At 36.2% G+C, this 26742-nt stretch overlaps 3 protein-coding genes across 3 annotated transcripts; 1 reads left to right on the top strand and 2 right to left on the bottom strand.

Moving 5' to 3' along the window:
* Window positions 1-378: 378 nt before the first annotated feature.
* Window positions 379-6738, bottom strand: LOC103931388. Its single transcript, XM_009340868.3, has 20 exons — window positions 6602-6738; window positions 6434-6503; window positions 6260-6302; window positions 5784-5861; window positions 5567-5651; window positions 5344-5426; window positions 4987-5044; window positions 4464-4574; window positions 4010-4067; window positions 3706-3802; window positions 3424-3459; window positions 3147-3283; window positions 2849-2919; window positions 2709-2762; window positions 2266-2408; window positions 1868-2008; window positions 1541-1774; window positions 1351-1410; window positions 1017-1268; window positions 379-907 (listed from the first exon to the last, which is right to left on the bottom strand). The coding sequence occupies exons 1-20, from the start codon at window positions 6717-6719 to the stop codon at window positions 779-781; spliced, it is 2058 nt and encodes a 685-aa protein (XP_009339143.2). The 5' UTR covers window positions 6720-6738; the 3' UTR covers window positions 379-778.
* A 5188-nt stretch (window positions 6739-11926) lies between these two features.
* On the bottom strand, window positions 11927-14091 carry LOC103931389 (transcription factor MYB106-like). Its single transcript, XM_009340869.2, has 3 exons — window positions 13467-14091; window positions 13140-13269; window positions 11927-12803 (listed from the first exon to the last, which is right to left on the bottom strand). Exons 1-3 carry the CDS (start codon window positions 13597-13599, stop codon window positions 12086-12088), a joined length of 981 nt encoding a protein of 326 aa, XP_009339144.1. The 5' UTR covers window positions 13600-14091; the 3' UTR covers window positions 11927-12085.
* Window positions 14092-22456: 8365 nt separating this feature from the next.
* LOC103931400 lies at window positions 22457-22879 on the top strand. Its single transcript, XM_009340876.2, has one exon. It carries the CDS (start codon window positions 22457-22459, stop codon window positions 22877-22879), a length of 423 nt encoding a protein of 140 aa, XP_009339151.2.
* Window positions 22880-26742: the final 3863 nt, after the last annotated feature.

The following is a 26742-nucleotide window of genomic DNA, read 5'->3' as shown; positions in this document are numbered from 1 at the left end:
TAAATTTGTTGGCCAACTTCCTCCATCAAATATAATTATGTGCATACATATAAGAGGAATTTGCTAATTCATACCCCACTTGAGGGTGTTATCTACAAATCTCCCTCACATGCCTTGATCATGCAGGCTTTTCTAATCCTCTCTTCATAACATTTCATGATCTATTAGTTCAAAACTTGGCATCAAACATTGCCTAAGTAATCGAGCCACTAGCACTATTATCCACTTGAAGCTAAGAGGGGGTCACGTTCGGTTCTCATAGATAACGAGTTTAGTATCTAATATTGCAGTTGTGGGTTGCACCATCCGGTGAGGAGCAGTGTGTCTCTTTCTCTAAGTTTAAAGTTTGAACCACCATTCCCTCCATAATAAAATAACAAAAAAATAATTAAAATAAACAAAAAAAGAGAGAATAAAAATGTTAAAATAAACAAGCAAGTGGTTTATAGGCCTTCATCTTCTTTTAACCTACTGCGTCCCACAGTCACATCATATCTCTTCTCAAAGTCTAGTCCGTACTAACTAGTAGTACAGAAAATAAACGATCTAAATTGAATTGAGGAAATATTATTTTTGCTTACTTGCCAACCTACGAGTTTTTTCCTTATAACTTGCAGGCTCTGTTTAAGGGAGGTTCCGTGCCTGCATTGAGAATCACAAGCCATGGTTCCCATGTATTTCGCGACAGCTTGGTTCAACGATTATGTTTGCACCTGAACCCTTCAACATCAGCAGGGATTTGGTTTCTTTCAAACCTTCAAAAAGCTAGCAGCATCGGCTACTCGGAGTCGGAACCTGACAGTGGCATTTCATAAGAGTCTCTTGGTTCCATATCGGTGATGGAAGGGGGTAGGTCTTGATTAAGCACGTTTCTAGCCCGGTCTCTCCTTCTTCGTCTACTTTCATCCTGTAAGACGGAGATTAAACATGTCATTGGAATGATCTAGACCAAAAACATGGGTGAAGTGTACTAAAGTACTAAGTTGGTCTGTTATATTTTTGCTCTTAATGCTCACCTTGGAATTTGGCTGATTTGGTTGACTAGACACTGGAGTTGCTTGACTCCTCCGAAGCCAGATGGTACCGAAAGACATCAATGCAGCTAGAAGCAGCATTGGACCAAGCCTTGGATCTCCAACGCGATCATAGACTCCACGTAGCATTCCACGGATGCTCTGCATGAGCGTGTTTGTTGAAGGAATTCTTTGGACACCGGCTGACCATATTGGCTCTGAATCCTCAGGAACCAAATGAGGAGTTCTTGTTCTCTGCAACGAAAGCATAAAGTAAAGCTCCTGAAAAAAAAGTAGTTCGTGAAAATGCTTGTATGAGAAGGCCAAGTTTATTTACATAATGAGGAAGATCTCTGGAGTCGCCATCGTTGATTATTTGCGAGATCCATTTAGTAATCTGCATGAGAAAGGTGAAAATGAAGCAACCAACTTAGAGAAAATTTGTATTCTGTGACGTCTGAGGCATTGATTGTATCTTAAAGTATTGTGATGCAAAGTCAAGAAATTCTCAAAACCGAGTTAGATACCTCCTGAGTATCATCTGAACCATTGTACTTTGCCACAAGCTGTGATGCAGGATCTAATTCCTGGTCTTGCACTGCATCCCATATGCTTTTCGGCTTCTTCTCGGGCTTCTCACTCTCTTCTGTCACATTCCTCTTATAGCGTACAATAAATAACTGAGGAACATCGGTCATATCTGTCCTTTCTCCACAAGTTTCATGGCTGTTTTCAGATTGGAGGAAGAAGAGGCAATATTTCTGAACAAAAATTAAATCTTTTGTCAGACAAAAGTTTCAAGACCACACTCAATGATATAACAGTTAAAAGGCAAACAACACACAAAGGTTCACCTTTTGGGATTCTCCGTCAAGCCAAGCAAATGTCAGTCGTTTGCTTTTAAGCGCTTCTGCTGCTGGTGCTATAGATTGCACTTCATCAGCTGACCTTGACTCGACTTCATTTGACAATTTCTCTTGAACCCTGCGAATGGCCTATCAAACTTATGTCATTCACACCAATTGCTAAGTTTTGAAAAACTTAATGTTAGATTGCATAGAAAACTCATAAAGTCAGAAGTTTTGATTGCTTCTCTGAATATAGTAATTTTTAGAATGGATGCACATTGGGTTTAGGATTTCTCTGACATAACTTGTTGATCTACAGCTATCTGAAACAACTCTAAACAATCGACACAAACCAAAAATTTGAGCAATATTATGGGAAAAAAAATGACAGGAAAGACACTTACTCCACGCATGTTACTGAGTTCTGGGCTATGCCTCCCTGCTACAACAGCACAGTACCAAGTAACGGTATCATATCCAGCACGAGAATAACCTCGAGAATCACAACCCAATTCCATGGATGTCGTACTCCTCAACTGAGGTAGCTCTGAAAGAACGTGTGAGAAATAAATGGGAATTAATTAGTCTTACTGCAAATTACTACAAAAAGTTCAAAAGTACACTTCACTACCACCAGAAAATTTGATGCATTATTTTTTGTTACATAGATCCACTAGTAAATGAATAGGGAATCCAAAGCAGCTTATTGAATATACTGTATGGTCTGACCTACTTTTTTGAGAGTCCAGGTATATTGCTAATAGGTTAAGGTCAAGGCCAACCTATGTAAGCTTTGTAATGCACTCTTTCATATTAAATGAAGAACGTCGCAAGAAGATAACAGTACCTTGTTGTTTATTTTGCTCCATAATATTTAAGAACTGTGAGTAGTCAAAAGATCCTGCAAGTCAAAACATACGGCTTTGGTTATCACATGAAGCACAAAAGTTTATAAAATTGTTCTAGAGGGTTAAGAGAGTTATGTACCGTGGTACACAACAGGTTTGACACCAGGATCTTTCAAAATCACTATAGCAGGTGCAGATTCCACCTCAAACCTGTTGGAAAACATAAGAGTTCTTCTGAATCACAGATGCATAAATTTTGGTATCCAACTTATGGTAACAGTTGAAGTTCCAACTGACAATAGTGGTGTTTGTGTTATTATAGACTCAGTTCACATAAAAATTTTGAAAATCTGAAACTGTACTCTTTCAGGAGGATTAATATTAGATTAGCCACTCTTCACCAAAAAAAAATAATAATAATTAGATTAGCCACTCACGAATTAAACCAAAAGGAAGATTCCTCTTCTTGCCACAACACGAATGCAAAAGAAGCATGAGCCCAATAATTTTTAGCAGCTTGGCGTATGAATGGAGCAGCACGCACCCCCGTTTTTGAGAAGAAAATGACTCTTACCTATGAGCCAGAAGAACAAAACCATTATCCAAGTGACAGGTCAAAAGTATTAACAATAGATAGCAGCATGTTGTGGAGGCATCTATTTATACGTTAATCAATTTAAATGCATTAGAAAAATATTGAATCTGCAAGTGTACCTTATGAAGACTAACTTTTGCTAGAAACTTCTGCCCCTGAAAATTGAAGTACGCATTCATATCATTTTGGGGTATGTTTGGGTGACGGAAAATAAAGAGCAGAAAAGTGGAAAAAAATGAAAGGTGAATTAATAATACGCCTAAATCAGCGAAGCAAAAGTAAAATTAGATGACAAAAACAGATTGGATAACCTTATACTGCATCAAACTTATATTTTGAACAAAGTTGTATTTAATCTTAAGTTAGAGAGGAGAAGGAAAGAAATCTTCTCATAGAATTACCAGTGTCTCCTTTGAGTAGTAAAGAATACGAGGCAAACCAAGTATGGTTGTTGCAAACCAATCTGTGATTGAATCAACAGAGAGATCTCCTTCATACCTGAGACAAAAGACTCAGACTAAGATGTCATCCATAACTAATGAAGGAAACATGATGTGCTTGATCATATCAAGCAAGAAGGAAAAGACAGAAAGAAATACTTGCCCTTATATATAGATATAGCAGAGTATCTAAACTCTTCTGCCATGGAAATAAAAAATCAATCTTTACAATATTGTTAATCTTACAGCTTACTGAAAACCTCACCTAATAAAACAATTGGCAGTTTTACACCCCGGCGGAAAAGCAACAAGAGAAGGAATGCCTGTAAGAGATTGATATGCAGTTAGAAACATGAAACAAGAAATGAAAAGACTTCATCACGAAACAGTTTCCGTGCCAAAAAATTCAGAGTCAAATTTACGATTGCTTAGTAGTTCAGCAGCCCCATAGTCCTGGTACCAGTTGGCACAATAGATACAATGCCCAGGGATAAAAGATGCAGTATTATGTGTAATGAATATCCCTTAAGTTTCAAGATCTTATTTCTAAAGATTATGCCCCTAACTTTGTCTATTTCCAACCATTTATTTATCAAAATATGCATATTCTTGAGCAGTTTTTTAGTTCACATTCACAAATTCCAAGACCTGCAATTAAATACGAATTGAATCTTTGGAAAATAACAGCAGGTAATATTGATCATTATCAAACCACTTACCATTCCTGAAGAAAGGTTGTCCAGTTGGTTTTCTCTCAGCAAAATGTGTCGCTAGCTGAAGCTCTCCAAGTTCCAACATACCAGTATTTGCCACACCATTCAGAAAAACAGCTAGAGGGTAACAAAACAAAATGATCATATTCTCAAACAAAAATTGTCATAAATAAAAATAATATTTTGAGTCAAATATTGGAATTTAAAGAGGGAAACAAATAAAAGAAGGGAAATAATGGGTTGTAAAGTTGTGACTATAATGCTTGGAATGTATGAATATTTATTTCTTAAAAGGAATAAACAAATTTAAACATACAATCCTGGATCAGAACGTAGAAGAGAGAAATTTTTCCCAGTCAATCTGAGTGGTTAAACTTATGGAGACAAAACCAACTAATCAATTGGTAAAACACGGTCTCCACTCTGTTTAGTGCATGAATTAGCCACTAAACATGTATTCACCTTTCACGAAACCATTTCAAATACAGGTAAAGAATCTTAAATCAGGTTCTCCAAACTGAAATCGTACCAATTTTCTTCCACACATCAGAAAACTGATAGCAGCTTTTGCTCCCAAATGAGCACACCTGGTCCAAATCCCAACAAGCACAGAGTCAGTAACTTTTAAAAGATAAATAAAAGAAGTTATCTTGATAACAAAATACGACAAGAAATATATATAAGGCTATTTTATGACTGAACATGCATGCACATTCTAGTTATGTGTTGGCTAGAACTTTATAACAAAATAGGTTAGTCTGTCGGGTTATGCATGCACCTCATTAATTTAAAGTAAAAATCTAATGGAAGGGGAGGTAAACCAAAGAGAAGATATAAGCATATGCCGGACATTGTATGCAAGGCATCGTTTATAACGTGGCTTTACCTGAATCAGCCATGGTTTGTTACCCTCGAACATAGTCTGAAAATCCTTGGAGGTCATGACTGTACCATCATGGTCTTCAGTTTCTATTAAAAAGAAAAGATTACACTTATTAATCAGTGTAGAAATAATAGAAATCCTTTAATAATTGTTCTAAGAAAAAAAAAAAAAACAACAACGTTAATGTAACTGAAATGTTAACATGATGAAAAGATTAAGTTCCAACCATAAGCAACAGACTCTAGCAAAGGAAGGTCTATCTTCGAAAAGCTTTCTCCTTTATTTTGCTCTGTGACCTTCTCAACCACATCCTAAGGTCAAAAAAGGGAAATTAATAGGACAGTTGAGCACGCCGCAGAGGTTAGCGAAAAAAGAACATGGATGGAACTACAAGCTGGACACGTAAGATGTCGATAAGCCTTGGAATGGGAGGGAGAACTCACTATTTGCTCATCGATGCCGAATATGTCATAGTTTCTTTTCCACACTGGATTTGCCAGCAACTCAAAAGCATATTGAATCTGCACTTACATCCTGATGTCATACTTAGATCAATAGTATAAACGAAAGAACAGAGAGCAAGCCAAAATACTGACTACGAAAACTACTCATTCTAAAAGCATTGACACAGCAGTTATCTTATTATTTCTATTCGAAAATAGTGAACAAAAAACTCATAATTTTTAAGTAAAAGATGCATCTTTTCCTTGTTATATACAAAACGACCATTTTCGCGTAATGTATTCAAAAGATTAGTAATAAAAAATGCACAATTCAACATATTTTCTCTCATTCTTTGGTAAAGCCATATAATTTTATCATCTGATTGCATATTTGATAAATCAGGTCACATGAAGTTTTTCATCTACATGTTAACAATAAAACTCCGCCCCGCGGAGAAACCACCGAGTTCACTAACCTTGATAAAATCGGAAGTATCCGGAGCCTGCCCGTCTGAATTCCTGAAAAGCATGAAAAATTGAAGCATTTCAGATTGTGTTTTTTCAAACTTTGACACACAGAGCCTTCTTCTTCTTCCGGAAATTACCAAAACCAATCAAATTGAGCAATTTCAGCCATTAAAACGACATACCAGACTGAAGAAATATTTTCATACGCCTCTTTCACTTCTTCAATGGAGCTATAGCTCCTTATACCAAGAACTGCAACAATTCAATCAACCAAGCAATCATTCACAATCCATATTCATACAATATGTGTATATGTGTGTGTGGGGAGAGAGAGGGAGAGAGAGAGTTACTATCGTAGTGAGAGGGAGGGAAGGATTTGGGAATAACGAAGAGCTGGAAGAACATGGCGGCAGCGAAGAGAATCAGAGGCAAAGAGTAGGCTTTGATTACCGACGCCGTCGACTTCATCGCGGCCGGAGACGCAGGCTTTACCATGGAGCTCAACCGCAGCGGAAAATTTCTGGTTCCGGTTGCAGAGAAGAGAGTGACGAAGAGACTGCCGTCTGCGAGTAGCGGTGAGCCCAATATTATGGCGCAAGTGACGACAAACAGGAGAGTCTAGTTCTACTCGCGCATTGGTGGAGAGCAATCGGCTTACCGGAACTTGACACGTGTGAGGATGGGATTGGTTTTTTGACTGAGAGTCAACGGAATTTGGGGTTGAAGGAAACCGGATCTTCTCCGGATCTTTGTAAACTGAGCCTCTGATCAAGGAATCTGAACAGCTGAAATTTGATCCAACGGTCTGAATTCCTTGATCAGGAGACTCAGTTTCAAAGGGTACAGAGGGGATTCCGTTCCGGATTGAATAACACGTTTGGAATGTTTGTAATACACGCTTAAGATAGAACCACAAATCTTTTGGGCTTAAAACTAAACTATTAGGGCCTATATTGTTAAACAGATCAAGACCAATAATGCTTAGGCCCATAATGTCTTCTCTAATTCAATTTTCATGCATGGCCTAGTGTATTTACTTGCCATAACTAATTAACATAACTGAAGCATTGAGATTATCTCTAGATCTCACATTCTGGAGTTCACAGATCAGGCAATTCACAACGTTCAAGAAAGAGATATATAGGCGTTGAATATAGAGATTGTGTGTAATTGTAAAGTAAGCCAGTGAGACGCATTAATGGGGACTGCAAGATTTAAATTAAACTGTCCGCAAACTCTAGAGTGTGAGATCCGGAGAGGATCTCAATCCATAAGGGAACATACTTGGCTTCTTAACGTGTAAGGACTAAGAAATCTACTACTTGTAAATAATAGTTTGGCGCATGCGTATAAACTTTATTTGCTTTGTAATTTTGATGCATTACGTTTGCTTATGTATCAGATTGTCGAGTTCTATTGCATATTAGTATAATATATAGTCTTTAAAGCGGCTCAGGATCACCCGCTGAAATTCTTGAAAAGCTGTAGCGCACAACCACTCAACCGGTGATTATATTCAATAATATCATATATTACTATGTACTATGTGATTTTCAATCTAATTCCCAGCTACATCAAATGTGTGCTTCTTGCCTTTTACAATTGTCTCTTTTATGTATCTCTTTTGTTTTTACAGTTTTCAGATGCTTCTTTACTATTATAATCTTGTAAGCTAAAGTTCTTTTTGTCTAATATTTTGGTTATTGAATACATAACCGAAAGAGCCTTCTCCCATTAGTGTTATTCCTCTTTCTATGTTGAAAGTTCAAGTTTCAATTTTTCTTGATTGTTTTTCTCTTTTGGGGGTAAAGAACGAGGAGAAACAACCCAACAACTAACTCAAAACATCACAGAAAACACAAGAAGTCTGAGACACCCCAAAATTATCATCTCTGAGAGGCGATCCAATCCAAATAGAGGATTAATTATCAAACACATGAAGGCCAATATCTATATTATTATTTTAGCTAGTTTGCCAACTGATCCGCCATATAATATTTCACAAGAAGATTAACTAATTAACTGTACCCATCACAAATGGTAATAGGCCGACACAATGCTTGCCCTTTGGTGTTATATTTTTGGCGATTTGATGGTGGGGAACCCTACGTACGCCAAGTTACATGAAGATAACTTATCAATATGAAGGCTTTAATTTTGAAGCTTGTGAAGGCCAAGGCAGAACTTAACTAAACAAATAAAACAGTTTACCATTTTAGGGCATGCATGGCGGGACACACGTACATAATGTTGAATAAATAATCAACGATGTCGAGGTCATTTGGATGTGCTTTTAAAACATGACTAAAAGCGCTTTTGGTGAAATATTTTTGAAAGCAATCCTTAGAAAAAATGTTAGTAAATCCTTGAAAAGTATTTAAAGTGCTTCTTGAAAGAAGCACATAACTGGTGCTTCTTGGAGAAAGCACTTAAAGTGCTTTTGGAACCCAAAAACATTTTATTTAAAAGCACCTTCAATTATTTTAAAAGCACATCCAAATAAACCCGTAATCAGCTCACATATCCATGTCACAAGTCATAGCTAGCATGGTCCATATGCATCTGGGGTGAAAGACAACATTAATACATGAAAATATCCACTGTGATTTTATATATTGTCATATATCGCGCGGTGAATCTAAATATATATAATTATATATTATATATAGCCGACTATATTTGTTTAAAGTTTTTAAATATAGGCCACGGTCCATATATACATGATGATACATTCAAGTTTTGGCACATCACCGAATTAATGTGCAGGGGTACGCTTGGGTTGCCTTCTACATAAAGAGATCATCTCCGGATCTCTTCCACTAAGGCCATCAGATCAAGTAATTCGGGCCTTTAAAATTTCATCCAACAACCCACCTGTTTTGATCCCTTAAAAACTATAATAATTTTTTACTGTTGGATGAAATTTCCAAAGCTTGGATCACTTGATCCGGTGGTCTTGGTGAAAGAGATCCGGAGAGGATCTCTTTCCGCCTTCTACGATATACAAATGTATAGCAAATATGTAGTGTTGAAATTTTACGGTTGGATGTTCTATCTCAAGAGTCAAGATTACAATGAAACTTAACAAATGAATTTCAACCACTTAAAAATAGTATGTATATATGTACAATAGAACTCTAGCTTCTAAATGAAGATAAGAAACTAATTATGAAATTCATAAAATTTCTGGAAAAGCATAGTAAGACTCTTTAATTTACCATCACCCTTACAAAACTAACCTTAAGTAAATAAATGTTTATTTGTTAAACAGATCACGACCAATAATGCTTAGGCCCATAATGCCTTCACTAGTTCAATTTTCATGCATGGCCTAATGTATTTACTTGCCATAACTAATTAACATAACTGAAGCGTTGAGATTATCTCTAGATCTCACATTCTGGAGTTCACAGATCAAGCAATTCACAACGTTCAAGAAAGAGATATATAAGCGTTGAATATAGAGATTGTGTGTAACTGTAAAGTAGGCCAATGAGACATGTTAATGGGAACCGCAAGATTTAAATTAAATCGTCTGCATGCTCTAGAGTGTGAGATCCAGAGAGGATCTCAATCCATAACGGAACATACTTGGCTTCTTAACATGTAAGGACTAAGAAATCTATTACTTGTAAACATTAATTTGGCGCGTGCATATAAACTTTATTTGTTATGTAATTTTAATGCATTACGTTTGCTTATGTATCAGATTGTCGAGTTCTATTGTATATTAGTATAATATATAGTCTTTAAAGCGGCTCAAGATCACCCGCTAAAATTCTTGAAAATCTGTAACGCACAACCACTCAACCGGTACATTATATTCAATATATATCATATACATTACTATGTACTATGTGATTTTCCATCTAATTCCCAGCTACATCAAATGTGTGCTTCTTGCCTTTTACAATTGTCTCTTTTATGTATCTCTTTTGTTTTTACAGTTTTTAGATGCTTCTTTACTATTATAATCTTGCAAGATAAAGTTCTTTTTGTCTAATATTTTGGTTATTGAATACATAACCGAAAGAGCCTTCTCCCATTAGCGTTATTCCTCTTTCTATGTTGAAAGTTCAAGTTTCAATTTTTCTTGATTGTTTTTCTCTTTTGGGGGTAAAGAACGAGGAAAAACAACCCAACAACTAACTCAAAACATCACAGAAAACACAAGAAGGCCAATATCTATATTATTATTATTTTAGCTAGTTTGCTAATTGATCCGCTATATAATATTTCACAAGAAGATTAACTAATTAACTGTACCCATCACAAATGGCAATAGGCCAACACAGTGCTTGCCTGTTGGTGTTATATTTTTGGCGATTTGATGGTGTGGGAACCCTACGTACGCCAAGTTACATGAAGATAACTTATCAATATGAAGGCTTTAATTTTGAAGCTTGTGAAGGTCAAGGCAGAACTTAACTAAACAAATAAAACAGTTTACCATTTTAGGGCATGCATGGCGGGACACACGTGCATAATGTTGAACAAATAATCAACGATGTGGAGCTCATTTGGATGTGCTTTTAAAACATGACTGAAAGTGCTTTTGGTGAAAATATTTTTGAAAGCAATCCTTAGAAAAAATGTTAGTAAATCCTTGAAAAGCACTTAAAGTGTTTCCTGAAAGAAGCATATAACTGGTGCTTCTTAGAGAAAGCACTTAAAGTGCTTTTGGAACCCAAAATATTTTATTTAAAAGCGCTTTCAGTTATTTTGAAAGCACATCCAAACAAACTCGTAGTCAGCTCACATATGCATGTCACAAGTCATAGCTAGCATGGTCCATATGTATCTGGGGTGAAAGACAACATTAATACATGAAAATATCCACAGATGCATGTGATTTTATATATTATCATATATCGCGCGGTCAATCTAAATATATACAATTATATATTATATATAGCCGACTATATTTGTTTAAAGTTTTTAAATATAGGCCACGGTCCATATATACATGATGATACATTCAAGTTTTGGCACATCACCAAATTAATGTGCAGGGGTACGCTTGGGCTGCCTTCTACATAAAGAGATCCTCTCCAGGTCTCTTCCATCAAGACCACCAGATCAAGTAATCCAGACATTTGAAATTTCATCCAACAATCCACCTGTTTTGATTCCTTAAAAGCTATAATAATTTTTTGCCGTTGGATGAAATTTCAAAGGCTTGGATCACTTGATCCGGTGATCTTGGTGGAAGAGATCCGGAGAGGATCTCTTTCCGCCTTCTACGATATACAAATGTATAGCCAATATGTAGTGTTGAAATTTTAAGGTTGGATGTTCTATCTCAAGAGTCAAGATTACAATGAAACTCAACAAATGAATTTCAACCACTTGAAAATAGTATGTATATATGTACAATAGAACTCTAGCTTCTAAATGAAGATAAGAAACTAATTATGAAATTCATAAAATTTCTGGAAAAGCATAGTAAGACTCTTTAATTTACCATCACCCTTACAAAACTAACCTTAAGTAAATAAATGTTTATTTGTTAAGATTAGGAAGAGGTCCAAACGAAGTATTTTGTTATATATTTCTTTTCATGTTCTTTTTCTATTCCCTTTTTTTTGTTTCTTGGCGGTAAGAGGCTGAACATAATAATATTATTAGTTAAACTAGAGTAGAAGAGACACATCAATTATAAAGCTGGTGATCAATATTAATGCATCATTAATTGGATGATCTTCAATTCTCCAATAAGTACTTATATTACATCGTAAACCCTAATAAAACCATCGCCAACTTTAGTAGCTAGTTCTACAATTTCTTGCAAGTGGTGCCGTGGAGAATTAATCATCAGAAATGTCACCTGCTTCTTACATAATTTGTTCCAAACTATTCCAAGCATCCTCGAATTCAGACCCGAGATTGTGGTGGAGTGCCGCCAATGATTCACTGCATTCATTACCACAGTACTGACCGAAAAGTTCATAAATATCCATCGATCCAGTGGGTACTGACATGAGCGTTGCATCATCATATCCCATCAGGCTTGATAATTGTTGGTCAGATGTTGGAATATATGTTGGAGCCTCAAAATTAGGACCATAATCTTGGCCGTCCATATTAACACCATGATCATGAACATGATGATGATCACCGAATGAAACATTACCCTGGCCGTTTGTATCGTCGATTAGGGCAGCCGATCTTGACGATGACTTTGACATGGATATTAGGCTTTCCCATGCGGATGCTCGTAGAATGTCCAGGCACTGTGGAACTAGTGGTGGAGCAAACTGATGGTGCTCATCGGAAAGCGACGCCGCTGGCGCAGATGCATGCATACGTGGTTTGGATTCATTGACAAATCTTGCTTCGGCTTGAATCCTGGCACTTTCCCACTGAGCAATGTGGCTGAGATTTGACAAGTTTTTGGGGTCGCCATTTGCAGAGCCAAGAATGGCAGCCTTGGGCTTATGGGTTGCAGGGTCCAACCCTATCTTTGCCAACCTTTTCTTCAGATGTGTGTTCCAGTAATTCTTGATCTCGTTGTCTGTTCTTTTTGGTAAGTATGTAGCTATGGCCGACCACCTACAGATCATACATGGATATTTATACATCCACCATTAGCTCGCATGGAAGTACGATATATAGTATAAGAGTAAAGGAAAACCAAGGCACATAAGCATTTTCACTATCATTCTAATTTTCTGAAGGTAACTATTTCAAGAATGTTTTGTATGTTTTATTGATATCACAAAAGAAAAATGAACCAAAAAAAAACAAAAATAAAGGAAAACCAACAAATTAAGTTCTACGATAATATGCATGCATGCCCTAAATATTTAATATAAAAAGGCTCTCTTGAATCAAAGTTATTGTACGTAAATGTTTAAGAATAATATTAATGTTAATAATATATTTTACCTGTTGCCAAGAAGTGCATGGAGTTGAATGATGGTTTGGTCTTCGTACAAACTGAAATTTCCCCTCTTAATATCAGGTCTGAGGTAGTTTATCCACCTTAGCCTACAGCTCTTTCCGCATCTTTTTAGACCTGTATGGATATAAACAGAAGACCAAGTTAATTGAGGCTATAATCAGCAAATTAACTACATGCAAGATGAGGAGGATATTTAGGTTCTTTTAAGGAAACAACATTCATTTGATGTAAGATAACGGTACATCAAAAACGTCTGCAGGCCGTACAACTCGCAATAACCACAACCCTAAAATCATCCCATAAGTACATACCAGCTTTCTGGGACAAGGAACGCCAGCTTCCATGGCCGTGTAGTTGAATGTAAGCTAAAAGCTTTCTGTCCTCTTCAGGAGTCCATGCACCTCTCTTTATCCCTGACGCCGCATAGGAACCAGACTTTCTCATCTGTCTAGCTTGACGGATTTAGTATATATCTTGGTGGAAATGGTGATGTTAAGATTAGAGAGGTAGCTAGTTAGCCAGCAACTAGAATTTCCTTTTCTGTAACATTGCGTTACTATTGTGTTGGGACCTAGAATGGCAACATTGCGTGACTATTTATATCGGGAACAAATGGGTTTTTATTTTTTTTAACACCAATGTGGAATTTATGATCTATTTGTCCAACTATCCTTTCTTTCTCTGAGAACTAATATTTGGACTGCTATATTTACTAGGCCAGGGTTAGAGCCGTTGTGATTTTTTTTAATTTTTTTTTAATGTTATAATTGAATACTTGCTTGGGTATAGAAGAAAAATATGTCGAAAATACATGAATTTTCTTTCCAATATGCTTGCTCAAGTAATGAGAGGTATTTTGTTACTAAAAAATCAATTATTAGCAAATATATTATATTACCTTGATTGATTAAAACTATCGTTCGTCTTTATTATTTCAATTATTGGAATTGTACACGGTTATGGTTAAAAAAAAAATGTAAATAGGCATAAAAAGGGGTAAATGGGTTAAAAAATACATAAACGAGTATGGATAAATGGGTATACGGTTACGGTTAAATGAGTACGCGATTATGGGTATGGTTAACCGTTTATAAAAGGTTATGGGTATGAGTATAATCGTTTAGGCAATTACCCAACCAGTAAACAGTTATGCAAGTATGAGTATAAACGGTGATTACCCGTCCACCATAATGATTGCCCATCCCTATCTGTGTCCCACGTACGTCTAGTTGAAAACATCGTATCGGACAGCAGCTACGCTTAAAGTTTCTTTTTCCATAATTAATTTATGGGTAATTTACACTTTGTTATTCTTAAGTTTATCAAAATTCTCACGTTACTATACTTATTTTTTGTTGTTTTACATTCATATTTAAAGTACGTGTTTCTTCCAAAATCATATTTCTATTAGTCTATCGATTAAGTCTTCCATTAAATGATGGTGTTTGGGCTGAAAATTACACCATTGGCTCGAGCAATCGAGACTGTTGAATAAGCAGATATTAGACCGTTGGATGATAAAGTGGTTGAAATGATTTTTAGTTATTATTGAGAAGTAATATTATGATTTTAATCATAATATTATCTCTTAATATTAACTAGGATAGTTAAAATCTAATTTTTGATATATCCAGTTGGTTGTTTTGGAAAAGATGATCTGATATGTCTTCTTGTGCGGAGACATTCGAATTGGCTCATCATATCAGACTCCAAGTGCATGCAGTCTCCTACGTGGCTAATTATTACCAAAACTTTAAGTCCTATTTTCTGATATAGAAGTGGGTGGTGCAGTTCAAATTGACTTGGAATTCATGGATGGGATTGGTGCACGTGGTCTTATCTAGGAATTGGTGATTATACTTTATCAATTAGAATTACTTTTTAAGAGTTTAAGCTGGTAAAGGAGTCATCATGCATGCACATGGGCAGAAGGTTATTACGCATGTGTGGATAAAGGTTATGATGATGAGATAAAAGTACCATTGGATATTCATGGAATTATGCCAATAATTTAGTCAAAACATCGAAACAAGATTGCATCAGGTTGCAAGATGACAGCCAGTTTTGATTGACAAAAACGTGAGGTTAGCAACCAATAAAGACTCAGAGTCACAGTGCAACTAAGATTGGGTTTTCGCGACTTGGGCATGCAAATCTCGATAAATACCAAACGGCAGACAACCAAAGTCTCCTCCAATTCAACACACAAATTGCTGCGCAAACCTTTCAAACATCTTGAGATTCTTTTCTTTTTTTTTTTCTGCCAACACACCTTCAGTTTGGATAAACAGCACTGTTGCCGTAGAATCAGCCGACCAAGGAGCACCTTCAGTTTGGATAAACAACACTGCATTGAGCCCGACTGGTTACCTATCCAAGTCTCGGTCGAGAAGGGTTTCCGAATCCTTATTGGCAGATGTCATCTTATTAACCTTCTCGGTGAAGTAAGGTGTTACAAGTTACTACATTTGGCACATTGAAAGCCGAGTGATTTTATGATTGGATACTCACAAGTGAGTTTCAGAGTTCGGCATTCTGACGGCCGAACCACATTTATCATCAAGACATACATCTCTTTTGAGTACTTGTGTCCGTATAGTTTGGAGCCGGTTCAACGTGCTTATACTCTTACGAATATAATCACTCAAACCGAACCCGACTCTGACGATTCGTGAACTTCGCAGAACTAGCAGCCTTGTCTTCAGGCTCGAGAACCCGAAGACCGAGATGTGTTCCTTCCTCACTCGCAGTTGCAAGATCAAGAAGTCAGTAGCGCATTCAACGCAACATCAACAAATTTTATTCCTTGGCCGACGAGTTGGCACACCCCGCATTAACCGAAAGACGTAATTAGCTCATTAGTTATTCGGCCTACACGCCACGTAAGTTTTGTAGTTTTTAGAATCAACAGATGGTGTCACATAAAAATAAAATAAAAAAAATCGAAGAAGTCAACAAATAAACTCAATTAGTTATTTACCAAAAAATATTTCGAAAACCTGCAAAATTGGAAAAAAAATTAAAAATCTTTGCCTGCACTTTTCGAATACTAGTACAATCTCACCCTCTTCCTTTGTCTCTTATGAGAAATTTTTAGTTGTGACGGGAACATGGATGGTACACCACGTGTTTTTATGTAAGTGTTGAAAATTTTTAATTTTTAAGTTATTAGCTTTTTAACACACATATTCCACTATTTATATAGGGACACATGATGTACCACCTCGTGTGAGGGTCACATTGAAAATCTCTCGTCTCTTATGGAGAGTGGCGAGTGGGGGCATTTAACCTGGGGCGCAGGCTATCCACAAGGAGAGATTCTTCAGTGTGACCGGTATACGGGGTGGTATATCACGTGTCACTAAACAAATGGTCGGATATGTGTGCTAAAAAATTATTAATTTAAAAAATAAAATTTCCCTCTATTCCTATTAAAACACGTGATGTACCATTTATATTTTTATCACAACTAAAAATTTCTCGTCCACAAGGGCTGAGATTGGACTTTTGACACAAAGAGCATCGCACATCTGCTCTCAGCGCTCAAGCCCCCAACATGCGTCCACCAAGTCAAAGTCGATTCTAGACCTGCTACGACAAGTCATTGTAACTCCAATTCTCAAATTCACCGCCAAACCAAATTCCCATTTATAATCAATTCGTACCAAGACTCGGCTACACAGTGCCAAGCGATGACGTTTTGGACAACGCGACAGAGGTGAACTACACGAACATGTTCAACGGGAAGATAAACACAAGTGGGACGAGTACCCGCCGGGATAAGGATAAGGGAGTTGCGCTTGCGTTGGTGTAGAGTTGGAGTGGGTCAGGTTGGTATGGGGTGGGGGAGCGTCCGGTGGCGGTGGGAATATTATGTAGGAGGTTGCACGAGTGAGGATGAGATAATGGGAGTGGCAGAGAAAATATTTTTTATTTTTTGTATTTTAATTTTAAAAAAAAATTCCAATATTTATGATTCTTTTAAGTAATAAAAAAGGAATTATGAGTTTTGGATAATTTTAAACTTTTTGATGGGTCAAAAACCTGTCACATTATTGTTTAATGGAGAACTTAACAAAAAGACTAAGAGAAGTATGATTTTGACAAGAAATTGTAACTTTAAATATAAAAATAAGACGAAAAAAGTGTAGTAAAAAACAAATTTTGATAAATTTGAGGATGATAAAGTAAAAATTCCCTTTAATTTATATATATATATATAATATAATATAATATACGTATTAATGTTATGATACCACGTTGGTTGGGAAGGGGATCCTTTCCAGATCTTTTCCATCAAATCCACCCAATCCAGGCTCTTGAAATTTGATCAAACTGCTAAAGTCATTATAACTTTTAAAATGATCCCCTGTTTTTAGCAATTGGATCAAATTTCAAATGTCCAAATTGGGTGATTGGGTGGATTTGGTGGAAGGGATCCGAAGAGGATCCCTTTTCTGTTGCTTGATTGTATAAAAAAATTAATTCAATAGTAAATGGATTCATACGCAATTACGCATGCATTTTCTGTTTAAGATCGATGGTTTTAGAATATGAATAGTTGGTCACTTTCACGTTTAAGTAAATGTTTTTAGGGACCATTACTATAATTAAGTTAAATTTTTTTGTTTTTTGTCCAAGAGCCTTTTGATAATCATACTAATAACTATTTCACTTTAACTTTTTTCTTAAAAAAAATGAAAACTATTCACTCCAAGTTTTGAAAACTTATAACGTAATTTTTAGTTTTCATTTTTTCTAACTAAAAGCAATCACTAAACAAAAACTGATAACTAATTAACTTGATGACTACCATGCATGATAGAGTTTTATGTCCCAAAAATGAATTAAAAAGCTAGCCAGCGTATTTAAGAAGAGAAGTTTGTCAACATGCACGCATATTGCATTGTGAACTATAACTTCTCTGTATCAAACATGGCCAAGTTTGCAAGTTTTTCCATGCATCATCTTTAAGTACAATATTGTTACGACTCAACTCCAAGTCTGATCAAACGTTCGTGCTCTAGTTTACCACAATAATTTCCACTTTGATTTGATGGTTGAGAGACTAGTATAATAGTGTAACAGTGGCAAAAGTGCAACCACAATCTGTAACTTTGATGATGAATTCCTGATCCACTTTGGGTGATAACTCATAGCAGAGAGTTATGGTACTTGTGATTTTTCCCATACTCCAAGTTCTAGCTACCCCATTATTACCATTATTAGTCACGTACATTATGTAAAGATGTGAAGGTAACATAGTCTTATATCGGTAACATGAGAAACCTTGCAAGGGATTATAAAAGGTTGGGTACTTCTCATATTGCCAATTGGTCTTATAGAACCTCAACTCTCTTCATGGTATCAGAGCAGACTGGCTCACGTGTGAAGCCCAACGGTCACACATGCTCTACATCACCCAATTTGCTTTGTCCATGTGTTTGGCTTGAAAATTTGTCGCACATGACAAAGCGTGTAAGAATGTGAAGGTAAAAGAATCTCACATCAGTTAAAAGAGAAACTTTTTAAAAGCTTATAAGAGCTTTTGTGCTACTCTCCATATTGAAACCTCAATTTTCTTCACACTGGCTAAGCTAGCACGCAGACACAAGCACCATATATATCATGATTATGAGAGAACTCAAATCTCCAGGTTTCAGTGCCAAAGAAACTCTTCTTAATCAACAGTGAAGTATAGGGGAAAGATCAGAGCAGACTATCACAATAGCTGCTGTGGAGTACTATCAATATTAAGTTTTTAACAGGCCAGAAGCATATTTAAGTACCAGTCCTGAATAATCCTGATGGAGAGACCAGAGATCAAATAATATTACAAGTATTACTGTACTAGGGCATCTTGCATGCATTGCAGAGTCTCTCCATCTTATGGTAAATGTAATCCTTTTTCATATACTGTAACTCAAAACACCTTTCAATCCGTACCATGAATGCGTATAAACTTTCCATGTCACCGAGGTAAACACCCATGTTTCTGCATCTCGTAATTATATGACTTAATGTGAAGAGATTTACAAAGAGAAGAACTTATTTACCTCCATTGAAAAGAAGTTTTTCTTCATGAATGCAGTAGCATGGTAACATGTTCTCTAATCCCACAACTTTAGGAGTGTGTGCCCCATACGACAGTATCACTCAAGACTTTCTTTTAGGGATGACAATTCTAACGGTTAAAACTGATAACCGTGGATAACCGTCCAAATAAATTGGATTTGGGTATGAATATTCGGGTATATTTTGGATATGGGGAAAAACCGTGAATAATATCCGGTTATGGTTTTGGATATGGTTATAGGGGTCAACAATCCATATCTATCCCTGAATCCAAACCGAATTATATATAATATAATTGTATTATATAATATTTATTTATTTATTATTCACTAAATTCATTACCTTGAGAATACAAAAGTTGCACTGTCGGCAATAAAAAGTTTTGATATGAATCAAAATCTATGAAAATCCAGACCAATAGTACTTACGGGAGATATCAAAGATCAGCCAACATTATCAATGTTTACTTTAATTTTTATGCTCCACAAGATTCATTCATTAAATCATTTTATACATCAAATATTTAATGACGAAATTAATATTTACTAAATTATCATGCTTCAATTGAACTAATATATTTTTTGTATTGATGAAGATGGGTATAACCATTAATCGATGGGGAATCCGTTACCCGATGGTTAATTGACGGTTATGGATATGGTTAATTTTCATGGTTATGAAGATGAATATAGCATTTCCGTCCTCAAACCGAACCGTTGTCATCCCTACTTTCTCTTAATTGAGTGCACAAACTTGATAAGAATAGGTTGAATAGCTTTTATATTTACTAGCATTTGCCTACACACTTTGTGTGTATAAACACATTTTTTTAGAAAATGAAAGGGAGAGGGAGAGAGAACGTGGGGGGGGGGGGGCGGGGGAGGTTTTTGTTTTTGGTTTTTTTTTAAATTTAAATATTAGAGATATTTTAACATCACCTGTAGGTGATGTTCCAATAAAAAATAGTAAAATTTGGACCTATGAAATTACATTATTGCCCATCATTTTTATTTTTTTTTTGTAATAAAAGACTAATTAGTCTTTTCACCATTTTTTTTAGTTGATAAAGAGGATTTCATTAATTAATAGAGATATTCATTTTATTGACCTAGAGTTGATTATGAGACTTAAAAAATGATAAGACCAATTTCAAATGATTTACATTATTTTCTTACCGAGCATGAAAACATCTTGCAGAAACTGAACTATTGCATTCAATTTTCACAAACATGTTACATACGTTTTTAATGGTTTTGCAAAATTCTACGAAACTGGTACCAAACCTATTTTCGTTCAATTAAACGACGGGACATCTACGTAAAAATAAATTAACTGGAGTGCAGAAAGTAAAGCACATTATTTAGCCAATTCCAACCAAAATTCAACCGTAGTTGACCCTAAATATATTCATATTACGATTGTTGCTTGTTGCCTAAACCCTAAATATATATACACAAAACCATGCATGCATGCATCACATCAAAACGCTTTCAGTTGCTAGTAGCCATCCATGCAAGTATACAACAATATATGATCATAGAATTTCTTTACCATACACCATAAATTTCACTGGACCATCATTCATTTATTACTGTCATGATGGCCTTTGACTTATTGCGCATCATAATTGGAAATGGTTGGGGACCTTGGCGTTTGGCCAGAATATGACTATATGTCTCTATACATGCTACTATCTCATACATATTCTTCACGCAATGCTTCATCAAATTCTTAATTAACTACCAACAAGTTAAAGAAGATTTTGTGTCATTATTTCCTTTCTTCAATGCATTTGTTAGCCTCAGAAACATTGCGGGGAGACTGATTAATTCTGGGGAATCGATCTATATTTAATACGAACATAAGGTCGACTGAAAAGTATTGGTCATAGTATTAGAACTCTGCATCAGAGGAGGAAGAAAGGGAAAATGCAGCTAGCTACCTACATCTCCATCTTCATTTTATGATTTAATATCATAGATACAGTGGTTACGTTCCAGTCAGAAAGTTATAAATGGTAAACCTACCACCAGTGCCCTTACGCTTTTTACATTATACCCAAAAAAAAAAAAAAGTGTGATTCCAATATATTGGACTGATATAAAAATCATACTCTTATATAGGGCAGAAAATTTGAAAGTGATACCAATATACTCATGAGTGCAATATATTAAATTCATGGGTGTGATGCCAATATATTGAGCTCAAGCTATGTAGCAATAATGTTATCAAACTCATGTTGTTTGCACATATAGGTATCACACTCGCTCAAATTACTGTGTGTTAAGACTAAAAAATTTCACGGAAGGGCCAAGTGGATTAAGGGCCCATTGCTCTTTACGGTTGTACGACTCATGCTAATTCCAGTTATATCATAATTTATTTGAAAATTAGTAGTTAAGCAAAGTTTTACACAAGTTTTAATTAATTATCATGTCACGCCATGCCGAGCACATTCGTTTAAACCCGACACCTACCAAGCTCACATGACCTAAGACATGTGGTTTCAGGGCTTGCTAGAGGGGTTGAGGTGTGGAAGGTTACAATGGTCCACAAGGCCCATAAAAACTCTACGATAATGGAGACTTTGGTCTATTTGGGAGCACCAAAGTCCAAGCCATAATTGGAGTGATCTCATGCCGGATAAGCAAATGAGATAATTTCCAACACCTTTTTAGGTGTGCATTGTCCATGACAATAACCTAATTTAGCTTACCACCCAAGACATATACATTCTCCTTTCATGTGCCACAATATATGTTTGCAATGAATTCAGCTTAGTGCCATGTAGTTAAAAGGGTGTGACATTAGTTAGCCATTGGATTTGAATTTTTTTTTGCTATAAATAGGGTGGATGTTGGGTTATAATTCACACACCTTTGAATTCAATCTCTTTCAATTCAAGTTTGCAATTAATTCCAACTTTGGATCCTCTTTGAATTCCAACTAGGGGTCCTTATCCAATTCCAAATTGGAAGAAAAATGGATGCAGATGAGACGAGAAGATGAGGAGTCTAATGAAGAAGATGAAGTATGGTGCAACACACAAAACAGAGCAATAACCATGGTGTGTCAGCCAACTCAGGAACAACCTCAATGGGGTAGCTTTGTTGCTGGTCGCTTTTACAAACCACAAAATAGAGCGATGACACATGCCAATCTGATGAACAACTACTTCAACCCCAACCTGGTGTACACATAAGAGGATTTCAGACGTCGCTTCCAGATGAGAGGTTATGTCTTCGAGTGTTTACTTCGTCATGTCCAGCAAGTCAATCCATACTTTCGACAGAAGCGAGACAGAGCAGGCCGTCCTGGTTTCTCACCTCATCAGAAGGTTACTGTTGCACTCCGAATGATGGCCTATGGCTCCCCAACTGATTTGATGGATGAAACCTATGGCATGTCTGAGTCTACATGCCTTGATACTCTTGCTGAATTCTGTGACACAATTGTTCAGCTTTACAAAGATGAGTACCTCCACGAGCCAAATCAAGAAGATCTGGATTGTTTCCTTCACAAATTTGAAAACCATGGGTTTCCAGGCATGATAGGGTCATTAGACTGCATGCATTGGATTGGAAGAACTGTCCCACCGGATGACAATGAGGCTTCTGCGGAAGGTCGAGAAAGCCAACTTTCATGTTAGAGGCAGTTACCTCGTATGACACATGGATCTGGCATGCTTTCTTTGAAGTCCCTAGATCCCAACATGACATTACAATTCTTGGGCGTTCACCCCTCTTCAATACCCTGACGGAGGGTAAAGCACCTCAACTTGACTACTACATCAAGACCGTCAGTACAATATGGGGTATTACTTGGCAGATGGCATCTACCCAAAGTGGGCAACACTTGTCCAAGCAATTCTAAACCTTATGAATGACGCCGAAAAGTTGTTTACCTTACACCAAGAGACATATCGGAAAGATGTTGAGAGAGCTTTCGATATTCTACATGCACGGTGGAATATCATTAGTGAACCAGCAAGAGGGTGGAGTCAAGAAAATTTGGACTCCATCATGATGTCTTGCATCATATTACACAACATGATTGTGGAGGATGAGCGAGATAGATATATTGATGGAGAGTCTGATGATGACCAAGATGGTCCAAATAAGTCAAGAAGCGCTCGTGCAAAAATATATGATGGGCCTAATTTGCCTTTCAATCCAAGAACTGGTAGTATCTCTTTAAATGAGTACATGAGGTGCTATAGAATGATACATTCCTGTGCCAAAAACAAGTACCTACGACAGGATCTTATTGCACATCTTTGGGCCAAAATAAGCATGGAGTAGGTGTTTAAGTTTTATGTTGTTAAATGTTTTTAAAAATGTTGTTTAAGTTTCATGTTGTTAAATGTTTTATTTTTATGTTGTATAATTTTTATGTTGTTTAATGTTATTTAACGTTGTTTAATATTGTTTAATGTTGTTTCATGTTACTTAATGTTATGTAATGTTTAATGGTTTAGAAAGTTGTATGGAAAAAAAAATTTACAATTTTTAAAACAAATTTTGATTAAAAAAAAAATAAATAAATAAAAAACGGTTAGCTGACGTCAGTAACTAGCAGTTGCAAATTTGAATTTCAGCCCAACCCAGGGCCAGCTGGCTGGCTGGTTTAGGCCGACCTTTGGCCTTTTTTTTGTCCAGTGGGGCCCACAAGCCCTTTGACCTGGCCCTTGGTTGGAGACGGTTTAATAAACTTGTGGATCTTTGGCTCCCACACTTCAAGCTCTCATGCCAAGCCCTTTTCGACATTAACTCACCATCTCAAAAGTCTTAAGAAGCGTCAACAACAACCAGAAGAACTTAACCGCTGGGAGCATTTCAACATAAGATCGACCCAACACTTTGGAGTTGCTAGAGGAACAACAAAGTATTCCCTAGGATCTACTTCTCCTTTGGGATGCTTTATGTCTAGAACAAAGCCTTCTTAAATAAGCCCCAACACTGTGTAAAGCCTTATTATAGCATGTACATGCATATTTCAAGGTCAGTCCAGAGACTTCAGTGAGTCGAAACCAGAACATATATATAAAAGGTGAAATAAATTAAACATGCATGCATGCCTTTGTGGTATAAGGCCATATATAGTTGTTGAGAGTATGAAACTTACATCGGAAAAAGAAGGGAAATTGCATTGCTTATACGTAATTGGGTTGCTCCTCATATTGCCTATTGATTTTATAGTAGAACATCAACTTTCGTCATGGTATCAAAGTAGGTTGTCAACATATTAGGCTTAAAAATTCGCCACATATAAAGAGACGTGTTGAAAGTATAAATCTCATTACGAAAAAAAAAAAAAAAAAAAAAAAAAGACTTATGGCATCCAGGAGAGGGCAGAAAATTTGATGCTTAATTTGAAAGCTTATTTTTCGTGGATTCAATAATTGCATTACGTTTGCATGCAAAGGGGAAAACAAATTTAACGATCCTACGTACATTAAAATAACTTTAGGTTCATGAACCGTATGGATTACGGACCACCATTTATACGGACGATTCGATTTATTTTCTGCACACTATATTCACATTCAGTACACACTGCCAGATGATTGTGTAAGTTTTCAAGTTGAAATTATGAATCGGGATCCTCCTTGTGAGGATTCTAAAGCTCCATGAGTCATATATGTTCATCGTATATCGTACGGTTATAAATCATTTTAAATATTTTTTTTTAAATTAAATATAAATAGTACTTGATAAAAACTGATCGCACTATATACGATGAATAAATATGATTTACGAATCTCCAAGATTTTCACTAAAATATCAGGAGAGGAGCCTATTGGGAAATTTATGATCGAAAAGCTACCCTTGTCCTTTCTCATTACTATTATGTTCCTAAAAATTCAAATAAAATCATGTTTATCTTTTTTATTTTTCAATGAATTTTTTAATTTTTATTTAAATTTGTACTGACATTCCAAGATATTCATGGACCTATAACTGGATGGACCTTGCTAGTTACACGATTTGGGTTTTTCTTAAGTTGTAGTGAAATGGGCGAAAACATCCAACTTTGTTGTTGTTGTTTTGTTTTTTTTTTTTTTTGTTTTTTTTTGGGTTTTACGCAAACAGTATTTTACATTAACTTTATAAATTATGAGAAGAAAATTTAAATCTTGTGCACTGGAGGAGCACGTTACTTTAATTAATTTGGCTAAACCTAATTCTAAGTAAAAGTGTCAACTTAAAACTCGAGTTCGTGTCTCATTTATCTCTCATAAACACAGATAGAATCCCACTTACCCAATAAAGAGAAGTACGAAGCTGGTTTGGGGGATAATTGTTTCTACTGACCTATATATGCTACTAAATAAAATGTTAATTGACATATGTTTGAAATAAGAATTTATTCATTGGCCTAAACCAAATTTTCTAAAGTTATATTATGAAAAAATATTGAAAAGAAACTCAACCCTTTGTTCTTGAGGGGATTAGTGATTAGTGTTTAGGCTTAAGTATGTAATATATATGTGACTAACTGCCCGTGCATTCCTAGTTGAATTCATTAACGCAGTATTTTGGGGTCGTTTGTTGCATTCGATCGTGACATGCACGTACTAGACATTCCTTTAATGGTTGACTTATCTTAATCCTCTAAAAGAAAATGAAACAGAAAATGAAATGGGTTAGTTCCTTTAAATGGAATACAGCTACAGTTAATGGCAATCACTAAAATATAATCACGAAAATTCGTCACGAATTTTGACTCAATACATACATATATTTAATATAACACATTATGATATTTTATATTAAATATATGTAAGTATTATATAATCAGACCCACATTTACCTTATAATTAAATTTTTAGCAATATTAGTATTCAAAAGGGTTTCCTTTCACTATCTGATTAAGTGATCCCATCTAAGCTTATTTAAATGATCACGAAAATAAGAATCATGAAAAATATATATATATATATATATATATATTGTTTAAAAGGGATCAGTTGGTAGCTTCACCATGGTAATCTATCTTTTTAGGGGCTAGGAAGACTCAAAAAGGCATTTCACCATCGTATGGTTCACCAACGTCGTGAATCTAACTCAGGATGTGCTGCATGGAATACATGCATTAGTGGATAGCGATCGGTTTAGACCCTTTCTGTCACATCCCGGCTCGGGGCAGATCACTTCCCGGGCCCGCTCCATCACCGTAGCACGATATTGTCCGCTTTGGGCCCCGACCACGCCCTCACGGTTTTGTTTCTGGGAACTCACACGAGAACTTCCCAGTGGGTCACCCATCATGGGATTGCTCTAGCCCCCTTCTTGCTTAACTTCGGAGTTCCTACGGAACCCGAAGCCAGTGAGCTCCCAAAAGGCCTCGTGCTAGGTAGGGATGGGAATATACATATAAGGATCACTCCCCTGGGCGATGTGGGATGTCACAATCCACCCCCTTAGGGGCCCGACGTCCTCGTCGGCACACACGCTGCCAGGGTTAGGCTCTGATACCAAATTGTCACATCCCGGCCCGGGTGGGACGACT

This window comes from the organism of the source record quoted next, unplaced genomic scaffold (genome assembly GCF_019419815.1).
Source record: "Pyrus x bretschneideri cultivar Hongxiangsu unplaced genomic scaffold, Pyrus_bretschneideri_v1 Contig3, whole genome shotgun sequence".
Taxonomy (NCBI): domain Eukaryota; kingdom Viridiplantae; phylum Streptophyta; class Magnoliopsida; order Rosales; family Rosaceae; genus Pyrus; species Pyrus x bretschneideri.
Note: the sequence above shows the minus strand (reverse complement) of the source record. Positions and strands in the feature narration are given on the sequence as shown.

What these genes read in the sequence shown, in the direction of transcription:
- LOC103931388 (XM_009340868.3), bottom strand. Translation starts at nt 6,719, where the DNA reads ATGAAGTCGACGGCGTCGGTAATCAAAGCCTACTCTTTGCCTCTGATT. An exon ending in ACTACTCAAAGGAGACACTG is followed by an intron (nt 3,460 to 3,705) that starts GTAATTCTATGA and finishes TTCAATTTTCAG; the next exon opens with GGGCAGAAGTTTCTAGCAAA. An exon ending in TTGACGGAGAATCCCAAAAG is followed by an intron (nt 1,775 to 1,867) that starts GTGAACCTTTGT and finishes ATTTTTGTTCAG; the next exon opens with AAATATTGCCTCTTCTTCCT.
- LOC103931389 (XM_009340869.2), bottom strand. Translation starts at nt 13,599, where the DNA reads ATGAGAAAGTCTGGTTCCTATGCGGCGTCAGGGATAAAGAGAGGTGCA. An exon ending in TTCCTTGTCCCAGAAAGCTG is followed by an intron (nt 13,270 to 13,466) that starts GTATGTACTTAT and finishes ATATCCATACAG; the next exon opens with GTCTAAAAAGATGCGGAAAG. An exon ending in CATGCACTTCTTGGCAACAG is followed by an intron (nt 12,804 to 13,139) that starts GTAAAATATATT and finishes TATGATCTGTAG; the next exon opens with GTGGTCGGCCATAGCTACAT.
- LOC103931400 (XM_009340876.2), top strand. Translation starts at nt 22,457, where the DNA reads ATGAGAGGTTATGTCTTCGAGTGTTTACTTCGTCATGTCCAGCAAGTC.